At 41.5% G+C, this 23,399-nt stretch overlaps 1 protein-coding gene across 1 annotated transcript; it reads right to left on the bottom strand.

Annotated features, from left to right (window-relative positions):
* Positions 1-1,665: 1,665 nt before the first annotated feature.
* LOC106652396 (KH domain-containing, RNA-binding, signal transduction-associated protein 2-like) lies at positions 1,666-22,312 on the bottom strand. The gene is made up of 8 exons (XM_023459643.1): positions 22,218-22,312; positions 20,306-20,422; positions 19,274-19,420; positions 13,861-14,194; positions 10,795-10,949; positions 10,630-10,719; positions 10,394-10,569; positions 1,666-5,810 (listed from the first exon to the last, which is right to left on the bottom strand). Exons 1-8 carry the CDS (start codon positions 22,290-22,292, stop codon positions 5,714-5,716), a joined length of 1,191 nt encoding a protein of 396 aa, XP_023315411.1. The 5' UTR covers positions 22,293-22,312; the 3' UTR covers positions 1,666-5,713.
* Positions 22,313-23,399: the final 1,087 nt, after the last annotated feature.

The raw sequence follows: 23,399 nt of genomic DNA on the forward strand, positions 1-23,399 counted from the left end.
ATGTCCATATTTTGGTAGCGGTTTCTATAAGACTTAGCGCTCAGATATGACGTGTTTCTGATTTTGTTATTGGTTAATTGAGATTGTAAATTACTTCTAATGGTTTTCTGTGTTACAGTGATAAACACTATTGAATTATGTTCTTGAATTTAGATTTGTTAATATAGCTATGATGTGTTGTGCTTCAATTTTCTTTTCATAATCATCAATTTCTATTACTTAATTATCAATTTCATAAATTTAACATGTAAATGAAACATTAAGTTTTCAAAGATAGGGCGAGGAAAGATAATTTATTATTTATCGATGTGAGATTCTTCTGATCGGGTCGGTAACTTAGGAACTCTACGATCTAGGAATGGTATATTTCTGTTGTAGGTAAAAAGAAACGTTTATTAATAGATTATTATTATCAGGGTTTTAGTTTTGACAGCAAAGAACAATTAAGTGGTTGAACTGTACGTCACTCGACAAGTTTCAAAAACCCTTGAAAGAAAAGAGTAGTACAACTTCACCATGCTCAGAATAATTATCCCGTTAATGACAACTTAAAACGGTTGCAAATAAAAGAAAGTTGGAAATAAGTCGGCCTTGAAATAGAGTCTGCCATGTATCCTCATACAAAATTATACTTCACAGGAAAACTTATCTCAGTATAATTAATGAAAATGAAAATGTAATTGAAGTATTATAAATAAAACTATAATTTAATAAAATTTTTACTCAAGCGAGCTCAAATTAATTTTTAAAGGGATGTTAAGAAATACTCCAAAACAATGTCAACAAACAGTTGTCAATTTGTAGTAGAAAGACAAAATAACGTTTGTATCGATAATTTATTTTCAATTCAACAATCGATTTATGTTTGGGTTTTTCATAGCTTATCGGAAAGAAATAACGGGATATAACAATAAAAACAATTAAATAATTATACTTTAGATAGTATGGTGAAATAAAAGTCACTGGGCAGTTATGCGTTTTCAATGTAACTTTTTCCCATTCACAGAAATGATCAGTCATGTAAATATTTTATTATGTAAATTTGTTTGAAGTTATCTTTTTCATCTTGGTTTTAATAATTTTTGTAAGATACACATACATTGACATACAATTTAATGTCCGTTTAGCTGCGATATTTTTCACAAAATTTAGTTTTACATTTTTACAGAGCAGAATAATGAAAGATTTGAAAATAAAATTTTTTCAATAATTACAGATTACTGCAAATATTCTGAGATATTGTATCCAATAATTTCACTTACTGCTTCATGAGCTAACACTTATTTAGAAACGCATATTTTATATTATTATGTATCAAATTTAACAATTATTTAATCACAATAACAAAGAAACTGTAAACCATGACATAGAATATATTTAGATGTAAAAATTTTTGTGTTATGTGAAATAAAAACTTTTTACTATTAAGTAAAGTATACAAAATGCACAGTAAAATATTTTGAGGAGAATTATAAGGTTCATATTTAATTGTCTTCAAACCGTCAAAATTGATGGTGATGTCTAAAATTCAAATATTCTACAGATTATATACGTACATATGTTTATTCATCTAATAATTTATCGTTGATTTATTAAATTTATGTATTTATAATAATATAATATCATTACTTTTATTATTATTATTATTATTATTATTATTATTATTATTATTATTATTATTATTATGATATTATTTTTGCTATTTTGAAATAACTCGATATGTTAGTACGCAGCGAATTAGACAGCAATTTTTACGTTTATTCACATTCTGACATTTGAAATATATGTATTTATAGTAAAAGCGAAGTAAGTTCCTTTATTGAACTGTCAGCTTCTCAATTTTATATTTGTATTTTGGCAACATTTTCAAGAAGAATTTGTTTGTTTTGGTTGTCAACAAATTTGATTTGTCTTGTTAGCTCACCAAGTAAAGAAGTAAAAAACAATTTAAAAAAATCAACTGTTCAGTGACAAGTTGATATAAAAGTTGAACTAGACCACAGTTTTCGTTCAGTCAATTTGAAAATGTTAAATTAAAAATATCACTTCTTGACTCCTAAATGTAAAGGTATGGTAATTCAAATTCAAACTATTTCGTTTTTATTGTATTTTCTATCAAAAATAAAAATCTTCGAATCGAAAATACATTTTTATCTTCAAGTTGTCTTCAAAGGTCGTTAGCAGACTTTTTTATATTCTGTTTTTTTATCCTTTGTTTTACACATTCATGGAGTCGATGTATTTTTTGTAACTTTCATTATGACTGACACAAAAGAAAATTTTGTTTATAATTGATAAATGTTGCATTTATTCTTGTATTTATAGAATAAGATAATTAAATCGCTTACCAACGATACCGATTAAATTTTTTTCGAGTGAATTATGAAGTTGCTTTATTTTTATGCATACAAATCAATAAAAACATTGAAATGTTTGTAATCACGCGTGTATTTCATTTTAACATCAATATACTGTAACGATCATGTTTTAATAATTATTCTTATGCATATTTTATTTTTATCCATACACATTGTACAGCATGACACCGTATCACATGAAATTACAGAATTTCAACTTCAAGTCATATTTCTTACCATCAAACTAGTACTCCAGGCGTTACTTTAAAATTTTTGTAAATATATTTTATCTACTGTGATATATTATGCACTATTAATATTTAATTGCGAACTGTTTGGTATCGCATTTCAATTAATTTAACTTTGATTTAATTATATCGATTCATTTATGGTTGAAACATTTAATACTTATTCATTAAGATTTCAAACGTTCCTGAAAATTATAATGATCATTAATTCCATGACTCCAAGTTGCAAAGAATACAATTTTTTACAGTCCGTCTTATAGATTTTAAAGTATATAGCACCACTTTCTGATCCGTTGAGAATTACTGTGTACCACAGTGCGAAATTCATCAAAATCAGAGTCATGTACTAAACGGCTTTTATTTTTCACATGACAATATACATATATATTTTACCAATGTTGAATGCAATACACCTTTGCATACTTAGGTGTTCATATGCAGCCGATGTATCTCTTCTAACACTGTACATCTTATATAATATATTTCCATACTTTTGTGCATTGCAGGCGACAGCGCGAAATATTTTACGCGGTAACGCGCGACTTTTACCGTAAGACTATCTAATTACACACTTTATGTTCATAAGCATTACATATGTATATTATTCAAGCAACAAAAATATTTTTTTTTAAACGATACATACACGTTATGAACTATGCTTTTTTAATCGAAATACTGTAACAATAAGAGATCAGTATTAGTTTTTTTTCTTATATTAACTTCGTAATAATTTTGATAACTCAAAATTAAAAACGATAAAAGAATCATTAACAAACGAACGTTTATTCAATGTAAACAACGGATACTTCAGAACGTTGGAGAATTATAATGACAGTGATTAATTTTATTACATTTTACTATATACATTAAATATATTTAAATACAGAATAAGTTATGAATGACTTTTAGCAATAAAACTATTTTCACTTTATAGGTTTTTTTCATTGATGTACAGTTGCCTTAAATGTTTGCAGTTTTTAATAATAACGATTTTTATTTCATATTTCTATTAAATTCTCCTTAAACATTTTTTTATTATTTCATAATGTTTGAAATTTTATATTAATACTGTCTGTAATTCGTTCGTTTATAGCATAGAGCTTCATAATTATTTTATTGCAAGATTTTCATACCAAATGGTACTTTGTTTACTTTATACCACTTTTTTTAAGTACCCGCTTATCATTCACTGATACAAGTAAATTTTTTAACAGCTTTTTAAATATTCGTACTAAGCAAATCACATTTGATTAATAATGACAAATTTTAGTTTGACTCTGCATGTCTTGGTCCATTCATTAAATATGTATTTCAATTTTCGTAAATGTATATGTTCGTAATGTTAATGTTTATAATTCTAAATCAATGTACATGCGTGCATTGAAAAGAAAAAAATCAAAACAAGTTTAAAATTTATAAAGTTTTTCGCACCTTTATTAATACCTGCCTTTTCGATTCGTCTAAAATGTACACCTAAATCATATATCGTTTAGCTATGGAAATCCATTTGTGCAATTCATCTTTTAAATCTACGTACAATTTTATTTTTTCCAGAAATAGTGTATCTGTCATTTGGTATTTACATCCCAATCTTTATTGCTTCGTTGTTTGTAAAAATAAAAAGAATCAGTGCAGTGTGCGATCGGTTTTAAACAATTATTTAGTTTAAAGTTTATCGATTATTTTTAACTCTGTTTTTCGTTTTAATCAGTCTTTGAACTCATTGTAAATAGTACATTATAATTGAGAGCTTGAAATTAAAAGGGTAACCAATAAACATTTTGACACGCCTTTTCTGTGATTTTGTTTTTATATTTATAGAAAATTATTCAGTGAAAAACTTGGAAAACGCATTTGGAAATGTTCATTTCACCGTTAAACACTAATAAAGTAAGGAAGCAAAGCAAATTGATCACGATGAATGAATGTAAATAAAATAAAGATGGTTCGAAAGTTGTTATTCATTGTTTCGGCGTTTGTCAGATAAGGATAATAAAAAAATGTGTAGTGATCGACATTCAACAAATCCTTCGCGTCCGATTGAAACTTTTCACAGCTATTCAATTTTTTTGGTATATAAAATATTTTCTTTTTCTGGATACCGAACAAAATTTGAAGTCTAACTTCACTCGAAAAATATACATTAAAGAAATATTATCAAGTGGCTCAAAGTGATATCGAAACATCGATCAAGTCCGGAAAAGCAGTGGTACGAATTGAAGTAATGGTAATTATCGATTAATTGGCACATACATCCGAGTAAAATCAGTCGCCCATGGCGAGATAGCTCAATCGAAGACTCGCAGAGCTTGTCCATGTGTCTGTGTAGCCCTAAACACGCAAACACATATATACCAGTGCCATATCCATCATATACAGATATAGTTACGGTAATACGGTTATTATCCGAAAACGAACGAAAACGACAGTAGTAATATGGAAAATGTAATTTGCGATCAGCTACAAGTGTGTATGTGCGTGCTCGCGTGTCTGTGTCCGTGCGCTACGTCGATGAACAAGTATTATGCAGCAGAGCATGAAGTCGTGCGCCTCCGAGCATCAGCAGCAGGCTCGGGCCAGCCATTGGACGACGACGAGGACGACGACGACGACGACGACGTAGAGTCGGGTTCCGGAGCGTCGCGCGATCACGAGTTCCGTCTCTCGCGATGCGTGTAATAGTTTTAGCGAGAGATGGAATAATAGCTGCCTCATGGACCGGTGGTGGTAGTAGTATTAGTAGTCGCGCAGGGCTCAAATCGTGCGGCTCGACGGCGGCGGAGTCAGTCGAGTGCAGCAGTAGGTAGGTAGGTAGCAGCTGTGCAGCGCACGAGGCGAATTGCCCCGCACTCGGTAATAAGGATTTGCATGATTGAGTCGGCCGTTGTCGCCGCCGCCACTCGTTATACATATAGATATATATATAAATGTGACACACGCTGGGTTGGCTCGGCTGGTGCAGCGCATTGTGACTTAATGAGCGCGAGGCCTATAGGTCGCCGGTTGGCTGTGTGTGTGCCGCAGACTGGCTGGGCTGGACTACTGCTGCTGCTGCTACTATGTGGCACTGCACAATGCGTAAGAAGCCTCGAAGCCGGCCAAATCGATTCACGCTATGTGAACATTTTGCACTTGATGCTGATTCACTCCGGCCATAAAGTCCTCGCGTAATATGGGCAGCACCGTGGCTCCGGCTGCGGCTCTCCTGAAACAGTAATTCGTCGACGCAACGCGTTCCATACACATGGTCCAGCTCTTACTCGTGAAATATTAAGCCTATTGCTTAGAGCTTACGGCAGCACTCGCCATCCATATACAGACATCCACGAGCGTGGCCGCATCCGCACTCTATCTCACGCATTCTCTCGCTCTCTCTGGGAGTGTGTGTATACCATGCCTGCGGGGAGGTTTTACGAGTCGCAGGAGATGACGCGTAACCGCACTCGTATACAAGAGCTTCGCGATGCCAAAGGACCAGCAGTAGCAGCTTGTTGTATTACGATCTATATGCAGGCGCGTATAACTCGATGAATTCTCGAGTGGCCGCGTTCGGAGCGGCGAGCGAGAGCCTAATTGTATGCAGTACTCGGCCCGCCCGCGCGCACATACGTATATGACTCCGAGATTAAAGAGCTATGTACCGCGTCCGCGCGTGAGCTCGCTCGCGAGAGACGCTCACCGTGATCGCGTTGTATGTATGTATGGACTATGTACGCCTGGCCACACCACCGCATGCCCGAGTGAGTGCCTTATTATGCAGACGCCGTAGCTCGTTGCGCGTGGATATGGATTATTACTCGTATACACGTTGCGGCCTCCCTCACTTCAATTATATCGCGGCGCGTATACGTATACGCGCGTGGACAGGTTGCACTTAATACCGACACGGCTGATTTGCGCTTCTCGTGTTACACGCGATCGTATGCACAAACAACGCACCGTGGCTTGCACTCGTTCGTGTCATTACGAAATGAGAGCGAGAGACCGAATAAATATAATATTCTGTAGCAATGAAGCCAAGTTTGATGAAAATAATAAAGCAAATTTACAGCTGCGCAGAGTCATCGTGGTCGAGCCAACGCTGCGTTTTCCACTATACGAATTATATAAAGGCCTCCGCGCGCGAAAGCTCGACTTCCGCGAGAATCAATTAGAGCTCGTGCAGCTGGCGATCCGTTCCGCGCGATTATAATTTATAATTTCGCGGACGCGCGCGCGCGTGTTATGCGAAAGCTCGGCGCTGCTGCTTGTGCGAGGCGAGCGAGAAGCGCAGAAACGATCGGAGCTTTCGCATCGATATTCGCGCTGCGCCACCGTGCTCCACCGAGCTATAATAATATACGTGGTCGATCGTCCGCCGCGCGTCGTGTGCCGTGCGTGATGTCGCTTGAATTACGTCCAACCATACACACAAACACACACACACTCTCACACATCCTGCTTTTGCCAGGCCGGGCGCGCATCTGAAATGCCAAACGCGATTAAAAGTATAATAAGAAATTGCATCGGAACGTAATCAATATTGCACTCGTATACGAGCTAGCGCGCGGCAATGGAGTTAACGGCGGCGCACGATCACACGCACACACGCATACACAATCGGGTCGTGTACTGTAACCGCAGACGTACACATACACACCGTACACGTATATAATATTAAGCTGTATATATCTATATAAAGCCGGGCTACGTGCGATGAATCGAGAGCGAGAGCGAACGGTTATATGGAAGAAGATTGTACGCCAGACATCGGGCTGATACAGCCGAGTTCGGCTTATGTATCGTATATACCTATATATGTCGGTGTGAGCTGCATCTATATATACGCGCATCGTACGGCGTATCCTCCCCGTGTGAATCGGCTCGGAAGAAGTACGATATATTTTATACTTGTGCGCGAACGAGTGCGTTTACGTCTCTATATATAAAATATATATACTGCTACTACAGCCCGCGTAATCTACATAACAGCCCTCGCGCGAGCTTTGAGTGTGGATGTATAGTACGCGAACAGATGAGATGTATGATAAATACACGTATAGAGGTGAGGGTGCGAATCGGAGGAAACCAGTGGAAGCGAAGAAAACCAAAGTGTGGAGGGTATGTATGTACGATGATGTTTCCCCCGTAAAAACCTTGTGCGCTCGTGAGCGTAACTAACGAGTGTATATATCTCAATCGCCAGGCCCGAGCCCGAGAAACAGTCTTCGAAACGAAATGATCCTGACTTACAACGCCGTAGCAGTAACAACAATTGCTATCGTTAGAATTTCCACGTCGTTGCCTGTTACAGTTTTGAAAAAAACAGAATAAAAACAATTTTCACGACTGAGTGAGGTTTTTTATTTTTCTTTTTTGACTCGCACCTGAAAAATCGAATTTGTAAAACCTTCGGGTAGGGAGGAATCGACAGTTGTACGATTGCAAATTATTTATATGGACTAAAGAAACGAGATGTACCAACAAACAATATTATTATGACAAGAATCTCAAAAAATGAAAACTATACTTGGAAATATATACTCTTATTTTTACTTTGCCACCCGTAGATTTACAAATAATAGGGCTTGCCATCTATCGGTAGAGGCTTAAAGTATAAGTATTATCGTATTAAAAGTGATTGGAAACTTGCGATGAGTTGTTGTTAATGAGTTAAACTATCATTTTCAGGTCATTCAATATGAGCTTAACATTTTGAATATAATTGATATGGAAAAATCTCACAAAATGAGGCAATGAATATGCATACTAAATATTTCAAATGGTTATTTTCGGTCATCAGGACACTGCTGAGTATTTGTGCCAAGAATTTATTGATACAAGCACGGACGCCTTTCACACACGTGTTTATTTACGATTTAGTCATTAGCATAAAGTATATGCGTCCAATAAAGGTACTTTGCTGACTAGGAATAAAATCTAGTTACCGAGCTACGAGATAAACTGACTCGCGCTGCCCTGTGTAAAACTTTTTTATTCGCTCGAAGAATCAAGTGATAATGCTCAAAGTTCGATCAGACGAGATTCACCTTTTAACGATGAATCGCTTAGATGTTATTCTGGCGGACAAATGAATATTGGAGCCAGACGGGCAGAAAAGCCTTGTTAATGTTATATCCTTCTCTTTCTCTCTCTCTCACTACGGTATATAGCTGAGCATTCGAAAAACATGAAGGCGAGTTAAAAACGACAGCCGAGTTATTTCTAACTTAACGACGTCATAAAAAAACGTCGAAATTGGTCTATATGTGCAGAGGGAGAGAGAGAGAAAGAGGAACGCTCTGAACTTTTATATGATAGCACTTCGAAACGTATAGAGCGATGTAGTCGACGGTCGGAAGACTTGTAAAGATTTTGCGAGTTCACTGCGGGGGAGAGAGAGCGGAGCCTTAAAAAAGCTAAAACGTAGCCAGTAAACACCCAAACTTTTATTTTCCAGCCATCAAATAATGTTGACGCGTTGCGGAGGGGAAGGGGGTCAGTGAAAGGAAGAAGCGTAGGGTATATAATACCAGTCAATGCGTAAACTTCCGAAAAAAGTGGATACAATCGAGTAATTGCACTTTGCGCGACTCCTCTCTACACCAGTAGTATCGGCAACAGCTATTATACGCAATTGAATTCGCTCGAATCGCAAAACTTTTTTCTGACGTTGCGCAGTTAACGGTTGTGTCGCGCCGAACTCGTATACATTCCACGAGCGATCGCACGCATAATGAGAATGGAATATCAATTTGATGGATTTTTTGTTGTTGCTTGCCACTACCTCGTATTCTTCGCTGCTATATGTATGCGCGTGTTCGAATAGAAATTGCGACGCGGTACTTGGCTGGAATACAACACGAGCGAGCGGTTCGTTTGATCGAATTAAGCGTTTTGACGTGGCGCTGCTTTTTTTCCATGCTACAACGATGCAAATATCAAGTATCAACAAGCGAATACGTATCAAGCGCTTAAACGTATTTTCTTGGAGTTCGCGATTCGAGTGCGTTTGAAAAAGCTTTTAGCGCGCGCCGCGCGCAATACGGAGCGAGCGAGCGAAAAGGTGGAGGATCGTCAAGGGGATTCTATACGTGCTCAAAGATTTTCTTAAACATCAAGCTTCGGTAAGAATAAAACTTTTGAGCGCTTTTGAAAGAAATTGCTGGACTTGTTAACCAAATAAATATTGCCACAAAGGTGGAGGAGGAATCAAAGCTTGCGCGCGTGAGCGAGGTAGTTTCATTTCTTGTCGGCGGCCCAAGTGGATCAATTATATACTTTCGACGGAGAAGAGGGGGGAGAAGAGGTACGAGAGAGAAAAAAAAAACGAAGACGAAGAAGATGCCAATATAGTTTTTCTTTTTACGCAGCGAAACTCGTTGACAAAGTTTCGATTCTTCTTAACTGGCGCACTAGGAAGGAGCTTTTTAATGACGAAATACTTTTGCTCATCTTACGACTGCCGAGAAACGTGTTTACTCCACTCGATTCGAGGAAATTTTATGAGCAATCGAGACGCCTGAAAGATTGAAGAATGGCTTTTTTTCTCGTCGGCCAGCTGCGTATACGTAAAAGTGAATGGCAATTGTATAAGCTCTACGAGCAAGTGCATCCGATACCGAGCATTTATAAATTGAATTTGCCTGTAGTTCGCGGGTACAGCATTTCGGGGCGCAAAGCGTCTTTCTCACTTACAGTCGCTACAATCCCGCGCACACATTTACACACGTCATTCTCCCTCGTCAGCTCTCTCGACTGGAAGGCAAAGCTGAAAGTGACACATGTATAATACGCGCGTATACTCACTGCGCCTGGAGCAATCCGTGTATAGTCGGCGCCAGCACGGGATGCTGGCTGTGCGACTGCATGAGGGCGGCGGGCTGTCGCTGGGCCGCCGCCGCCACGGCCAGTTGCTGCTGCAGCTGTTGCTGCTGCTGACTCACCACGGCGGCCTGGGCCGCCGCCACCGACTGCTGTTGCTGCTGGTGCTGCTGATGCTGTTGATGCTGCTGCTGTTGCTGCACCTGCTGCTGTTGCTGGACGGCCGTCTGCGTGGGCGACTGCAGCTGCAGACTCGTCTGCATGAGAGGCGAGGCCGCCGCCGCCGCGCAGGCCGCCACCGCCGCCTGATGCTGCACCTGCTGCTGATGGACCGCCGCCGCCGCCACTGCCGCGGCCGCCGAGCTCGAGGCTGCCACCGCGGCGGCGGCTTGGCCCGCGGAGCCGACGATCGACACCGCCTGCGACAGCGTGGGCTCCTTGTTCTGGGCGGCTCGGGCTCGCACCAGCAGCGACATGACCGAGCGCTTCGTCGGCGACATGGCTGGACGGCCGCCCGGCAGTAGGGGTCGTTTCCGACCACCTGTGCGTGAAGAATGAAAAATTATATTATTATTATTATCGAGTGCTGTATAATTACACACTCGCACGTGTCACGTGTATATTAGTTATCAACCGGTTAATCGAGCTTGCGACACGACGATCGTTGAAAGTGAAAAAAAAGCTTCGTACGCGGATCTGGACTCGAGCACATGACAATTGCAGTGTACAGGATAATACGAACTGTTCAGAGGGGTACCTTACGTGCACGTGAAAGAGAGCTGTGAGAGAAACGGAGTCGCGTGGAACTGATGCGTATACACGCCGTGTACATACATACACACAAATAGAAATCCGCAGAGGCTCTGGCTATGTCATTCGAGGCGCGTAAGTTGCAAGGATTCACATGCACACACATCGAGGAATACGTATAGAGGAACTGGAACGCGACGACGTAGTTGTGTATATATCGTGGCGACGACGGCGACAAAGGCCGTTATAATTGGTAATGCTATCGTCACCGATGACACTCGCAATCAAGTCTCTCTCTCTCTGCTGCTGCAGCTGCTGCTGCTGCTTCTGTCTCGAGCTCCGATGTGAAAATTGGCTCGCTTCTCGCTCCGCACTGTAAACACGCACGGCTTCAACCTGCAGCACACACGTTCACACAAACTCGCGCACAATCGCACACGACACACAGCAGGACGCAAAGCATATCAGTTCACTCATACTCCGCAGACGTGTCTCCGTGTGTGCGAGTATACGTATGCAGCTATGTGTAATGTGCATGCATGCGATCTGCACAGGCTACATACATAGACGTATCGCGCGTGCGAGTGTAGTAGTGTGTGCTCGAGGACGCGCCGCGCACATACCGATGCTTATATACGCAGCTCCGTGTATGTGTGTGTATACGCTAGAGCTTGCAGGAGCTGAGCGAGAATAATTGGCCCCGGTGCGTGTGTGCGCGCGAGTATGTATACCGTTGTGCTGTTTGTGTGCCATTTGGAGCTGTCAGCAAGGCGAACTTGTGGCTAGAGAGACACGTACACACACACACACACGCGCGCGCGCGCTCAGAGGATCGGGGGTGGCAGGCAGCTGCCTCGGAGCCGTGCATAACGCAGAATCGATCGCATCCGCAAATGAGAGAGAGAGACAGAGACCAAACGCTGCGAGTAGCTCGTGTCATAATGACGCGTCGTAAATCCGACGACGTTGTATTTTGCTACTTTAGCGCGAGAATCGAGCTACGAGGTAGTTTAAGCTCGTGTTCGACGCGGCGGGAGGGCCTCCCTTGCCTCCCTACCGCGCCAAGTGCAAGCACACGATCGTTTGTTAAGTCGCTTCTATACGTTGGGGCTTTGAGATGCAGTCGCGATTCGCCCGCGTACTACTTTGACGCCTATGTACTAGCTATATACACATGCTAGACTATATCTATGTAGCTGCAGAGCCGACGTGTAATTTATACACTGGTTGAAACGGTGGCCCGGGCATTTATCCTCTCTCTCTCTCTCTCTTATCCGAGCGCGAGCAGCAGCGAGACTTGTAATGTATGTCGCGCATCGCCAGTTCGGTCAGAATATATCGCCCCTCGGCTGCTCGTGGCGGCGGCCTACGCGGCTATGTGGCAGCTGATATTTCGTACAGCTTACCAGACACCTCCAGCTGCAGCAGCACCGCTACCGAGGCGAGAGGATCGCTTATCGCCCGAGATCTACATAGAGTCAGGCTCTCTCTCTCTCTGGGTTTATATACCGAAAAGCCGCAAAGAGTCGATCGCGCATAGCCTGCAGAGAGTCTATGCATCGGCGCGTGAGGACAAGCTGGAGCAGAGGAGAGAAAGAGAGAGAAAGATATTCCGAGCATCTCGGAGAAGCGAAGATCAGACGAGCCGATCAGTCAAAGCGTCTCGTGTATACTCCACTACCGCTGCACACACGCGTTTCCATGCAGGGGATGATCGAGCCTCCTCCTTCTCCAGCTTCTCCTCTTTTGCACGAAGCAGCAGCAGCGGCACACGAGGCGGCTGCGGCGCTCAACTGCCACTGGATATAATATAGGTAAAATGCATCGCGTACGCCGCGCGACTTGCAAACTTTCTCTGGGGAAATTTGCCAACTATCATCTATACGTATAGCCGAGATTAGAGCGCGCAGCTTCCCTTCTTCTTCTTCTTCTTTTTTCGCTTCTTCTTTCCTCTTCTTCCTTCTTTTTTTTTATTCGACTTTTTTTTTAGCGACACTTTTTTCGGCGGGCACATTTCTCGAGATTGACGTTATACCGGCGCGCGCGGGGGGGATAAAATTACATCTCTCGCAGCTTGGCTTTATACTCATATAGCCAGACACCTCTGTTTTCTCTCTCTCTCTCTGCCTGATCTCCTTCTATATATACTCCGGGTGCATCGGGTGAACTGATTATATTTTCCGTAAAGTCGCTACTTGCTGCTTTTTACTTTCATTTATATATTACCCGCGCGTTGGATATCCTTCTTCTTCTTCTTCTTTCGCCAGAGAGACTGTCTCGCATTGGAAAATTTATCGTCCGCGCTACAGGCGATCATTATAATAACGGCTATAGCAATCGTCGAGAGTAGTTCCGCGCGGACTCGAAACTTCTTTTTTTTCCTTTCGACACCGATCGAGGGCCGTATAATTCCACAATCGCCTGGCGTTGGCTTCTTTTAGCCGAGTGCACGTATAAAAACTCAACCAACACGAGACCTCGAATGCAAGCTCAATTCGCTCGACATTAAGCCGTTTGCACGCGATCGAGGCCGATCGAGTCTTCCAGCCTCTAGCGCATTATCAGCTGTGTGTGTTCGCCTCTCTGGACTCTCTGCTGATTCGACAGAAATCGACAGGGATATAGCGAGGCTGGGCTCGTGCTCGCGTCCTGTCACAGAGGCCTAAATCGATATTATAAATTAGATAAAGTGCTATGCTCACCGAGGCTGGAAGTGACGGCTGGCAGGACGGTGCCGCTCTGGCCTGCGCCGCCGCTCTGGCTCTTGAGGCACGAGGCCGGATGCGGTGGCGACGGGGTAGGCCGCTGGGTCGTGACGCCGCCGCCGCCGCCGCAGCAGCCCATGGCCATCATGCCGCCCATATCCTCCTGTCCGTCGATCGAGTTGGCCGTCGTCGCCGCCGTCGGCGAGTTGGCGGCCTCGAGGCTCGACGCGGGGCTCAGCGGTGCCTCGACGCCGCCGCCACCCTCGCGGCCCTGTGTGTTGAGTATCTGCATCTCCCACATCTGCTCCTGACGTATGTCGTCGTTGTAGTCCTGCGGGAACAGAGAGAACCAAATGATTTACGTATACGTAACACGTGTGCAATTTGCGCTGCGGGGAGGTGTGCGAGGAGTGGGAAAAACAATGTCTATCGCTAAATAATTATCATGTGCTCGTAATTGTATAACGGCTTATTACGCTCGTGGTGCGAGGCACTTGCGAGCGTATTATATATACGAATACGTTCGCGCATCATACCGCAAAGATACACAATATATAATATGTCGGCGTCGCGCGAGACGATTGTTATATTGCTTTGACGCGCTAATGCGACGGAATATCTTCCTCGGGAACATTCCTCTTCTCTATAGGACTCGGCGTATTATGTACATATGCACTATACGTATATTTGTAAGCTCGGCCGCGTGGCATTAATATATATACGGCATATAATTCGGGCTGCTGTTGCTGCGAAGGTAAACGAGCCATATAGGCGCGACGTGCTGCGCAACGGCGTTATGTTATTACTCGTGTTGTGTAGTCGTGTGTTTGCAGCGCTATATCTCGCGCACATACATGGAATACATAGGCGCCTCCGCGTAATTCTCGACTTGTTATAGGCGCCACCGAGATGTGCGCGCATTATGAGTCGAGCTCTGGCTCGGCGGCTCGGCTTGGCTCTGCGAATGCAAATGTCACACCCACTAGATATTGCACACCCCCCACCCTCGCGCACTTTCCTTTTGATGTGTGCAATACACCAACGTGATATATTATATGTGTTATCACGTAATTCGCCTTATCTCGCAGTGCTATTAAAGCGTATTAAGGCTGGAATTCGTTTGATCCGTTTCGACGCGCGAAATTGACTCGAAATGTTCCATAGCTACGATGCTTCATTTCGTAACGATCGGCATGAGATCAGTCTTGGGCCGTGTAATTTGAAATTTACCCTGATTCGCATTGAATCATCGCAACAATTTTCAGGATGTTTATACTTGTTGGTCAAGTCAATTTGTTTTGCATTTTTACACACACGCGCTCCTCGCTCTGCCAACAAAAAACAGGTCAATTACTTTCAAGTTTTTTCAAATTCAACTTGTTAGCTTAGAACTTTCGAATGTCGTACATCAACCTCTACAATATCGAGGAAAAACTTTTTTCGCTTTCAAAATATACGTCCACGGATGTATTTTTTCGATACATGGGTCGAGTATATCCTCGTAGAAATGCTTAACATATCATTTTAAATATTTTAAACTACATGACCATTAATTGGATTTTTGGATAATTCTGTTACAATTACAATACAAATATCAACGGCATTTAAAATGGCCTGAAATTACAATTAATTGATTCTAAAAATACTTTAAATACACTTAAAATACGATAATACCACTTTAAGTCCTCGCCACTAGATGGGGAGCATATTTATTTGTGAATCCGCAAGTGGGAAAGAAAACATATTTATATAAGTAAGAGTGGCTCATGCACATCATATTCATCAGATTTATTGCTTTGTACAATTCATCATTATTGCTGTTGGTAATATAAATGCGACATAATTAGATTTATTTCTGGAAGTTGGTTAAAGTTTCTACATACAATTGACGATAATGTCATCAAGTTTAAATAACGAATTCTATGTAATTTTTTTTTGTTTCTAAATATAGAAAATTGAAAAATAAGTATTGGAAGTGTTTTGGAATGGTAATTTACGTGAATTTCACAGAGTCCAAAAATGGTCATTTAAAAAAATGTGGACCACTACTTGGCTATCAAATATTGAAAAAAAAAGTTACACTTTTCGTTAACAGGAATGTACCCAATTTTGATAGTATTTTCAACTCCTCGAAACTTTTTTTTTGGCTAAAAACTAACCGTAAATTATTGATAATTTCTATCAAGGTATAATTGCAAGCTTTGAGTTTTTCACCACACATCGATTTAGCCCTGCTATCCGACGAAAGGTACGTTTCTGGTCATCTTGCAACCCAACAACTTAAAACCTAAAATAAATACATGGTCATAACTTCAGATAACATTTTAAATATCCCTTCTTTTCTTTTTACAACTACTTATAAAAGCTTAACGCGTTCCACGTTCTGCTTATTTTATACATAATCCTGAATTTATCATTTCGAAAAGATGTAAAATTTTATAAATTTTCTTTATTATAATAATGCAGGGCGCGTGGCGCATTATTCGCAAAATTTCAGCCGCGTTAGATATATATTTGACGCGAATATTTAAAATTACTAAAGCGCGCTCGCGCGTTATAACTTTATTCAAAGGGCTGAAACAATAAGTAAATATCGCGTCAAAAGGCGAGCTCGCTCAGCTTCGACGTAACAATCTTATCGGCTGGGCTGGGCGCAATTTCAAAGGGCCGACGAGTTGATTTTCAAAATGATGCGTATAAATATATACGCGTTTGATTAAAAAATTATCAGTGAACGCGCGCGCGCGCTTCTGTGTAAAGCCTTTCGATACTTATATGGTCGCAATCGCGATAACATATCATTGTCTAAACCCTAATGTTTAAAAATATAAAAATTTTAATATTATATCTCTTCCGTGTTCTGTTTGAATTTTTGAATAAATTTTTAAGGATCCTCTCAGGTCGAGACATTCATAATGGCACAGAGACCAAAAAATGATCATATCGATATTTTCAACTCACTCAAATATTAATTGGTTTGTTTTTAACAATTTTTCTGTTTGAATTATATTACGAATGATAAGTACGTATTCAATCACGTCAAATGACATTATAATTATTTTGAAAATTTAGACCAGATTTCAACCACTTTAAATACGATAATACAACTTTAATCTTCTACCACTAGATGGCGAGGACTATTGTCTGTAAACTGCAAGTGACAAAGTAAAAATAAAATTATATGAGTCGAAACGCAATCGATACTATTAATTATGACATGATTGTGATATGAATTCATTAATTGTGATATGATATTTGTATAAATTACAAGCGCCCATCTCTATGAGATTTTGTAAGCGCAAGCAGAAGACGCTTGATCTACGCCGCTAGGCCGTCCCAAATATATCGCGCGTTGATCGTCAGTCGCTATTCTGTACTCTCGCCACAGACAGTCACATGCGTAGCATCCCTACATCCTTACATTGTTATTATACATTTACTACAAGTCTTTCTTTATCATATTCTGGTTATATATCGTGTATCATTTTATGGATGTGAAATGTTACATTCTTGGTAAATATGTGTCCAGATCTAATGACTCTGCACTTATGTTCAAGAAACTTTTTCGTTGTCCAAAAATTATTCATAAAATGCGGAGCATTTCTAGCAGGGTTTTTTACTACAGCTACGGTTATTTTAAGTTTAAGTTAAACAAAAAATAAGCGATATCAAGGTCGCGCGTCACACGGTAAACAATGTTTCGCTATTAAAACACGTGTGAATTCATTGTCGTGTAACGGATATTTTGTAATGCCGCGTGTATCGGCTGGCACACGCTCGTGTCAGACGCAGCCCGAGACCTCGTCGGCGATTATAAACGGGATATGTTTTATACACAAACGATATCGCATGACGTGCATCACAGTCACGAGTATCAGCCGCAACGCCGAGGACAGCTAGCTAGCAGCTACGATAGATCCCACGTGCATACGCGCGTGTCCCACCATACCCAGTACGTATGTATGTGCACGCGTGGTTTACCGCGCGATCATCGCGCACTTTGTGCGTTATGTGTTTGTACGAGAGTGCGGGCAATTTTAGCACTGGCGCAGCGAGCCAGTTAGATGCCCCACGCACACGTATCGTCAGAATTTCTCACTCGTCGCGTGCTCTTGATATTGTTTAATCGCACCCGCGGGAATTCCTTGGCTTTCCGGCGCGAGACTCGGGCTTTGATACTATGCGCGCACGTGTCTGTGCAGTGTAGTTCTAGTCGAGCTTTTATGTACTCCACGGTAGCGCGCAGTCACTGCGTGGATCATTGATTCAACTCCTTTGCTTCGGCCTCCTCCATAGCTCTTATATGCGCCGACACACGTTCGCGCAGATGAATTTCGAATCGAAGCTTGATGGAATTAGCGACTTGATCCCGGCGACACCTCTGGAATAACGTGCTCGCTTTGAAATCAGCAAAATAGACATGTTCCGGCGGAATTTGCCCGCCTCTCGCGCACTCCGCACTGTATTCAATACGTCTAAATTCACTTGGCGACGCGACCATAGTAGTAGGTACTCGCTCGCGCGCGCACGGGTGAGAATGAATATTCATGCTCGACCTCGTAAAATTCAACTTGTGCTTTTTTTGGCCGAAGCGTAAAATGAAAATACGCTCGTCGGTTCTGCAGCCGCCACCACCGCCGCTGCCGCGAGCTTGCATTAAATGTTTATTAAAACCATTACGAACTTTTGCCTAGAGTGCGAGGAAGAGCTGCTCTTCCACACACACACTCATATTCTCTCTTTCAGGTAGACTTGAAATTTCACAAAATTAATACTCCGGCGAGCCAACGCAAGGTGCGCGATGCGATACGACATCCGGCGATCGTAGACTTTCCGCTTTTTTTAAAAAGGATAAGAATGAGAGAGCAAAAAAATTAGGAGGCGAGTAATTTTAGTTGAAGAAGAAAAATTATTCCATTTCTATTCTTGCCCCGACCGCAGAAGAAACCTATATACGTGTAGGTGTGCGGTCCACGCGGCGCGCGCGGGCTATAATATCCGAAATTTTTGAGCCGCATTTTTCAGAGCAAAGCCATTTATATATTCTCATCCGACAAGGATGATCCTTTTTACGTGGGCAAAAGTAGCAAAGACGTTTTTGCGCGGAAGTCTTTGGTTCGAGCCAAAATGACCTAGTTATAGACGTATATATATAGTATTTTTTCCGTGGGGCAGAAGTTTATTGTAGTCAGCGGGAGCATATAAGTCACGCGCGCGAGAGCGACTGGGACACGGTACCGGAGGAGGCTCTAGGCTGTGGCTGGGAAAGCCAGAGCCGGGGCCAATCTAAAGTCAATATCAAGGTGAAGGGATAATCTCGCGCTGAGGTTCTCGCTAGATACATAGATATATAGGCTACGCGCTGCTACTGTGTGCTAGATGGGGCAAAGGATCATAAAGTTTTACTCACAGGAACTAAGAAGCGTCGTACTTCAGCCAGGGCATAAGCAATCCTTGCGTGAGCTTCGGCTGGCGTCGCGTAGGCGGATATTTCAACATGCAGATCTTCCATCAAATGTGAAAACTTGGGGTCTCCGCTTACCCTCAATTCCTCTTCCTGCGTGAGCGGCGAGCACGTGGCGGGGGAGGGTGGACGATGAGCAGAAGAAGAGACAAAATTAAATCTCCATGATGTTCCAACGTCACAATATATATGTATAATATGCATAATAATTCTACTTATATCTATATGTGTTCAGCTGCAGTACGTGTATGTGTGTGAGTATATGTTCAAGTGAGCGTGTGTGTGTGTATTAAAGCACTGCTTACAGTGTCAACAGATTAGGGCGATAAACTTTAAATGCATCGGGTCGGAGGAAGAGGCAATATTTTATGCTTCTTTCTCGTCAATAAAACCGCGTGGCTATGCGGTTTATGATGAATATTTATCGTACACACATTCATATACCGTATTCATAATTCGATTAAGTTGGTCGACTGAAATAACAGTAGATACAGCACATAATATTATAAAAGCCCACTTACATTTGATCGTAATCGCCCTTCGTGCATAAATATAGTATGAGTGTGTGTGTATGTGGGTATGTATATTCTACACTAAATTTCCGGGAAAACTCGGTGATTTTATATTCCGAGTGCAAGCGGCATTTATATTTTTCGTAATTAATAATATTGTTTCAGTATGCCAGAGATATGCCACTGCCATGTTAGTTTTATAGCTCCGTGTTATAACATTGCCTGCGTGACACACATAAATATTATACACTCATTAATTCGTTCCTTTTTCATACGAGAGGGACAGAGATTTACTTCCTCCTCTCTCTTGCTTTTTTTTTCTTTTTTAACTTTTTGTTTTTTTTTATTCGTTTTTATATGCGAAAACATCGATTACATAACGTTATCGATGTATCTCGACCTTAAATTGTTAAATGTTGAAATTTTTTAATTGTAATTTTTTTTTAAGATGCATTCATTTATTTACCTTCTGCCTATCTTTCATTGAGCCCCTACCGAGCACGGCCATTTTACACATCGTGTCTTCCTGCAATCGCTTCAGCGAGTTTCCTTTTGGTCCCAGAAGCTTGCCCACGAAATTGAACTGATGGGAAAATAATACGAATAGATTACTTCAAGGCTGCTGTGCCTGCCAATGTTCAATGAATCTTTTGTCTTGAGCCCGCGCGCGCGCGAGCCTCCGGCCTGCGCAGTGCAAAGAATCTCGGCTCGCTCGAGTCTTTATTATAGCATCAGCATAATTATTATTTGTGGCAATCTGATGGTAATTACTTTGGATTAATTTATGATTTTTTATCGAATTTTCATTACTCTTGGCTTTGGATATTTAATCAGGTCGAAGTACATTCACAGGTGCATGCACAGCAAACACTATTTATTAAATATGTGCGGTTACTTAACGAAGGGGAAAATTTAAATAGTGCAAACAATCGACAATCTTAATTAAAATATAAGAATTAAGTGACAAGTTTGGTACCCTGGTAGAAATGCTTGACATTTTATGTCTAGTTTTTGACCATCGAAAAAGTTTTTTATTTAATCTTAGTTTAAAAATAGCTTCTTTCCTTGATCATAAATAAAACATTGAACCATTCTATAATTTAAGCAAATATGTTTACTTTGCCGCTTGCATATTTACAGATAAAAGTACTCACCATCTAGTGGTGGAGTTTCAAAGTTATATTATCGTCTTGAAAGTGGGTGTTAACTTGTCCAAATTTTTCAAAACAATTGAACGATCATTTTTAAGTCATTTAAATATTTGTAATATAATTGTCATAAAAAAATCACTAAAAACAAGCCAATTAATGATAATGTATTTTAAAACATTTTGAATAATGATTTTTTGATCATCAGGCCATTTTTAATGTTGAGCATTTCTACCAGTGTAAACATACAGAGGATGACTTCGTGCATAGATAACTAAGGAAGTACAAAAATACACAATTCCCCGAGGTGCACATGCAACTATGCTATAGTACTTTACGCGTCATGCACTGCACTTGTCGAGTTACATAGAAGGAGAGAGAGGCACAACTGTGCGGAGCGATTAATTTTGAAGCAGAAAAAACGAGGAGAGAATAAAGCCCGACGAAAGAAGTGGTTAGACACATAATAGCGAATGGAGGCACAAAAAAGAGAGAAAAACTTAATTAGCAGTAATTAAAAACGTGTAAGCCTCTCTGGATGGGATAATACAACGTTTGCTGTCACCCATAGCAGTAGCTGCTCTCTGAGCTTGCAGTGCTCTATACGCGCGCGCTTGCACGGTAATTCATTAAAAGTTGGTTGAGAGACTAGTGAGCACCACACACACGCGCACGCACACGCAGCAGAGAGCAGAGGGCAAAAGAGAGAGAGAGAGAGAGAAGCTTTGCTATACTACCTGGTACTAGTGAAGTTGGCATGCGAAAACTGAACGACGTATACGCGAACAAAGATACTCTCGCTTTTCGTCTCGCTGAAAATGAATACGTATATACGCGGGGTGCGCATATAATCTCTTTGAGGTGCGTTACTACTGCTGCGTTACTACCTCTCGACCAAATATATATATGGCGGGCGGGAATTTCACGGCTCGGCATCGTACATCTTTCAAGACCCAAACGAACGAGCTCGTGCCGTCGCTACTGCTCCAACTGCTCCACAGTGCACTGCACTGCTGCTGCAGCGGAGCGGGACAAAAAACGACGTATATAGCTGAGAGCCCCGCGCGTACACGATGTATATAATATATAACGAAGCGAGAGCGAGAATAAAAGACAATATCGTCAAAGCTCGACAAAAGTTGAAAGCAGACAAGTAGTACCAGTAATTTATATATTATATATACGATGGCAGAGGTACGACAGCACCGTGTACGGCGCGCGCAAGCTCACCTTCGGATGGTCACGAACGGGAACTTGTACTCTGACGGCAACTTTAATTGGTTTGTCCCTTGTGATGTCGACCATTCTTCGCTCGCTACTGTCGTAGCCGCCGCCGCCCCCGCCTCCGCCGCCACCACCGCCGCCGCCGCCGCCGTTTCCCCTCGAGCTCATCAGTCTGACGCTGCTGCTGCCGCTGCCGCTGCCGCTGCTGCCGCTTCCGTTCGACTCTGCGGACAGAAAATAATAAGTCGCAATGTGAAATAACGCATAGCACGCGTACACATTTTCAAGCTTAAATAGCGGCCTGCTGGAGAGGAGCGTCAAGACAATATATAAAACGTGAGAGGGGGCGAAGAGCTACTTGCGGCTCGATCCGTATAACGCGTGTAATATATAGCAGCAATGCACACCATTGCGCGTCGGGGATGAGGCCGAGCTTTTGGCTGGGCGCTGAGCATGGAAGTTATAAATAAAGTTTCAACAAAAGCCTCCCCGGAGCGAGACCCCCCCTTAAGACGCTGTTTATAAAACGAGGTGAATCCAAGGGACACGGAAGTAGTTATGTAAGTGTATACATGCAGAGGAGCTAGTTTGCACGTGATAAGACATCCTTTTTCTCGAGGAACAAAAAGCTTCGCTATTGCTGCTGCTGATGCGCGTTGAAAACATTTTCGCGCGGCTTTGGCGCTACTTTTCTTTTTCTTTACTCGCAAATTGTGTGCCGTCGTGTAACAAGTGTCCTCGGCAGATTTACGTATGGCCGATTCTCGGTCGAATCGAATGACCTGAAAGATTTTGGAAGTGAAGTATCTTCATAGGTAGTTGCTTCGCGCACTTTTAATGGACAGCTTTCGATGGTACCCAGAGTATGCTCGATCACTTATATACTGCGACAAACAACAGAGGCGAATAATGCTCGCCGCTCATGCCTCAGAAACGTCAGCATTGGTATCTCTGTCTCTCTTATGTTCGCAATTGCCGATCGCTCATGTTGTATGTCTTTGTATGAATTGTACGATATTATAGAGCAAAACATAAGGACGATGGACGTAAAGATTATTATTTCAAAATCCATCATGTATTGTAATAAGATTTATATTGTAATCAAAGGTGTCATAATTAATCATGAGCTTTTTGATTCCACCAACAGATGGAGTATTCTAAATCCGCATGTGGCAAAACAGAGTTCCT

The sequence above is a fragment of the Trichogramma pretiosum genome, unplaced genomic scaffold (genome assembly GCF_000599845.2).
Source record: "Trichogramma pretiosum strain Unisexual culture from Peru unplaced genomic scaffold, Tpre_2.0 scaffold26, whole genome shotgun sequence".
Lineage (NCBI taxonomy): Eukaryota > Metazoa > Arthropoda > Insecta > Hymenoptera > Trichogrammatidae > Trichogramma > Trichogramma pretiosum.

What these genes read in the sequence shown, in the direction of transcription:
- LOC106652396 (XM_023459643.1), bottom strand. Translation starts at nt 22,292, where the DNA reads ATGGTCGACATCACAAGGGACAAACCAATTAAAGTTGCCGTCAGAGTA. An exon ending in TCGGCTCCGCGGGCCAAGCC is followed by an intron (nt 10,720 to 10,794) that starts GCCGCCGCGGTG and finishes CAGCAGGTGCAG; the next exon opens with CATCAGGCGGCGGTGGCGGC. An exon ending in CACGGATTGCTCCAGGCGCA is followed by an intron (nt 5,811 to 10,393) that starts GTGAGTATACGC and finishes TTACTGTTTCAG; the next exon opens with GAGAGCCGCAGCCGGAGCCA.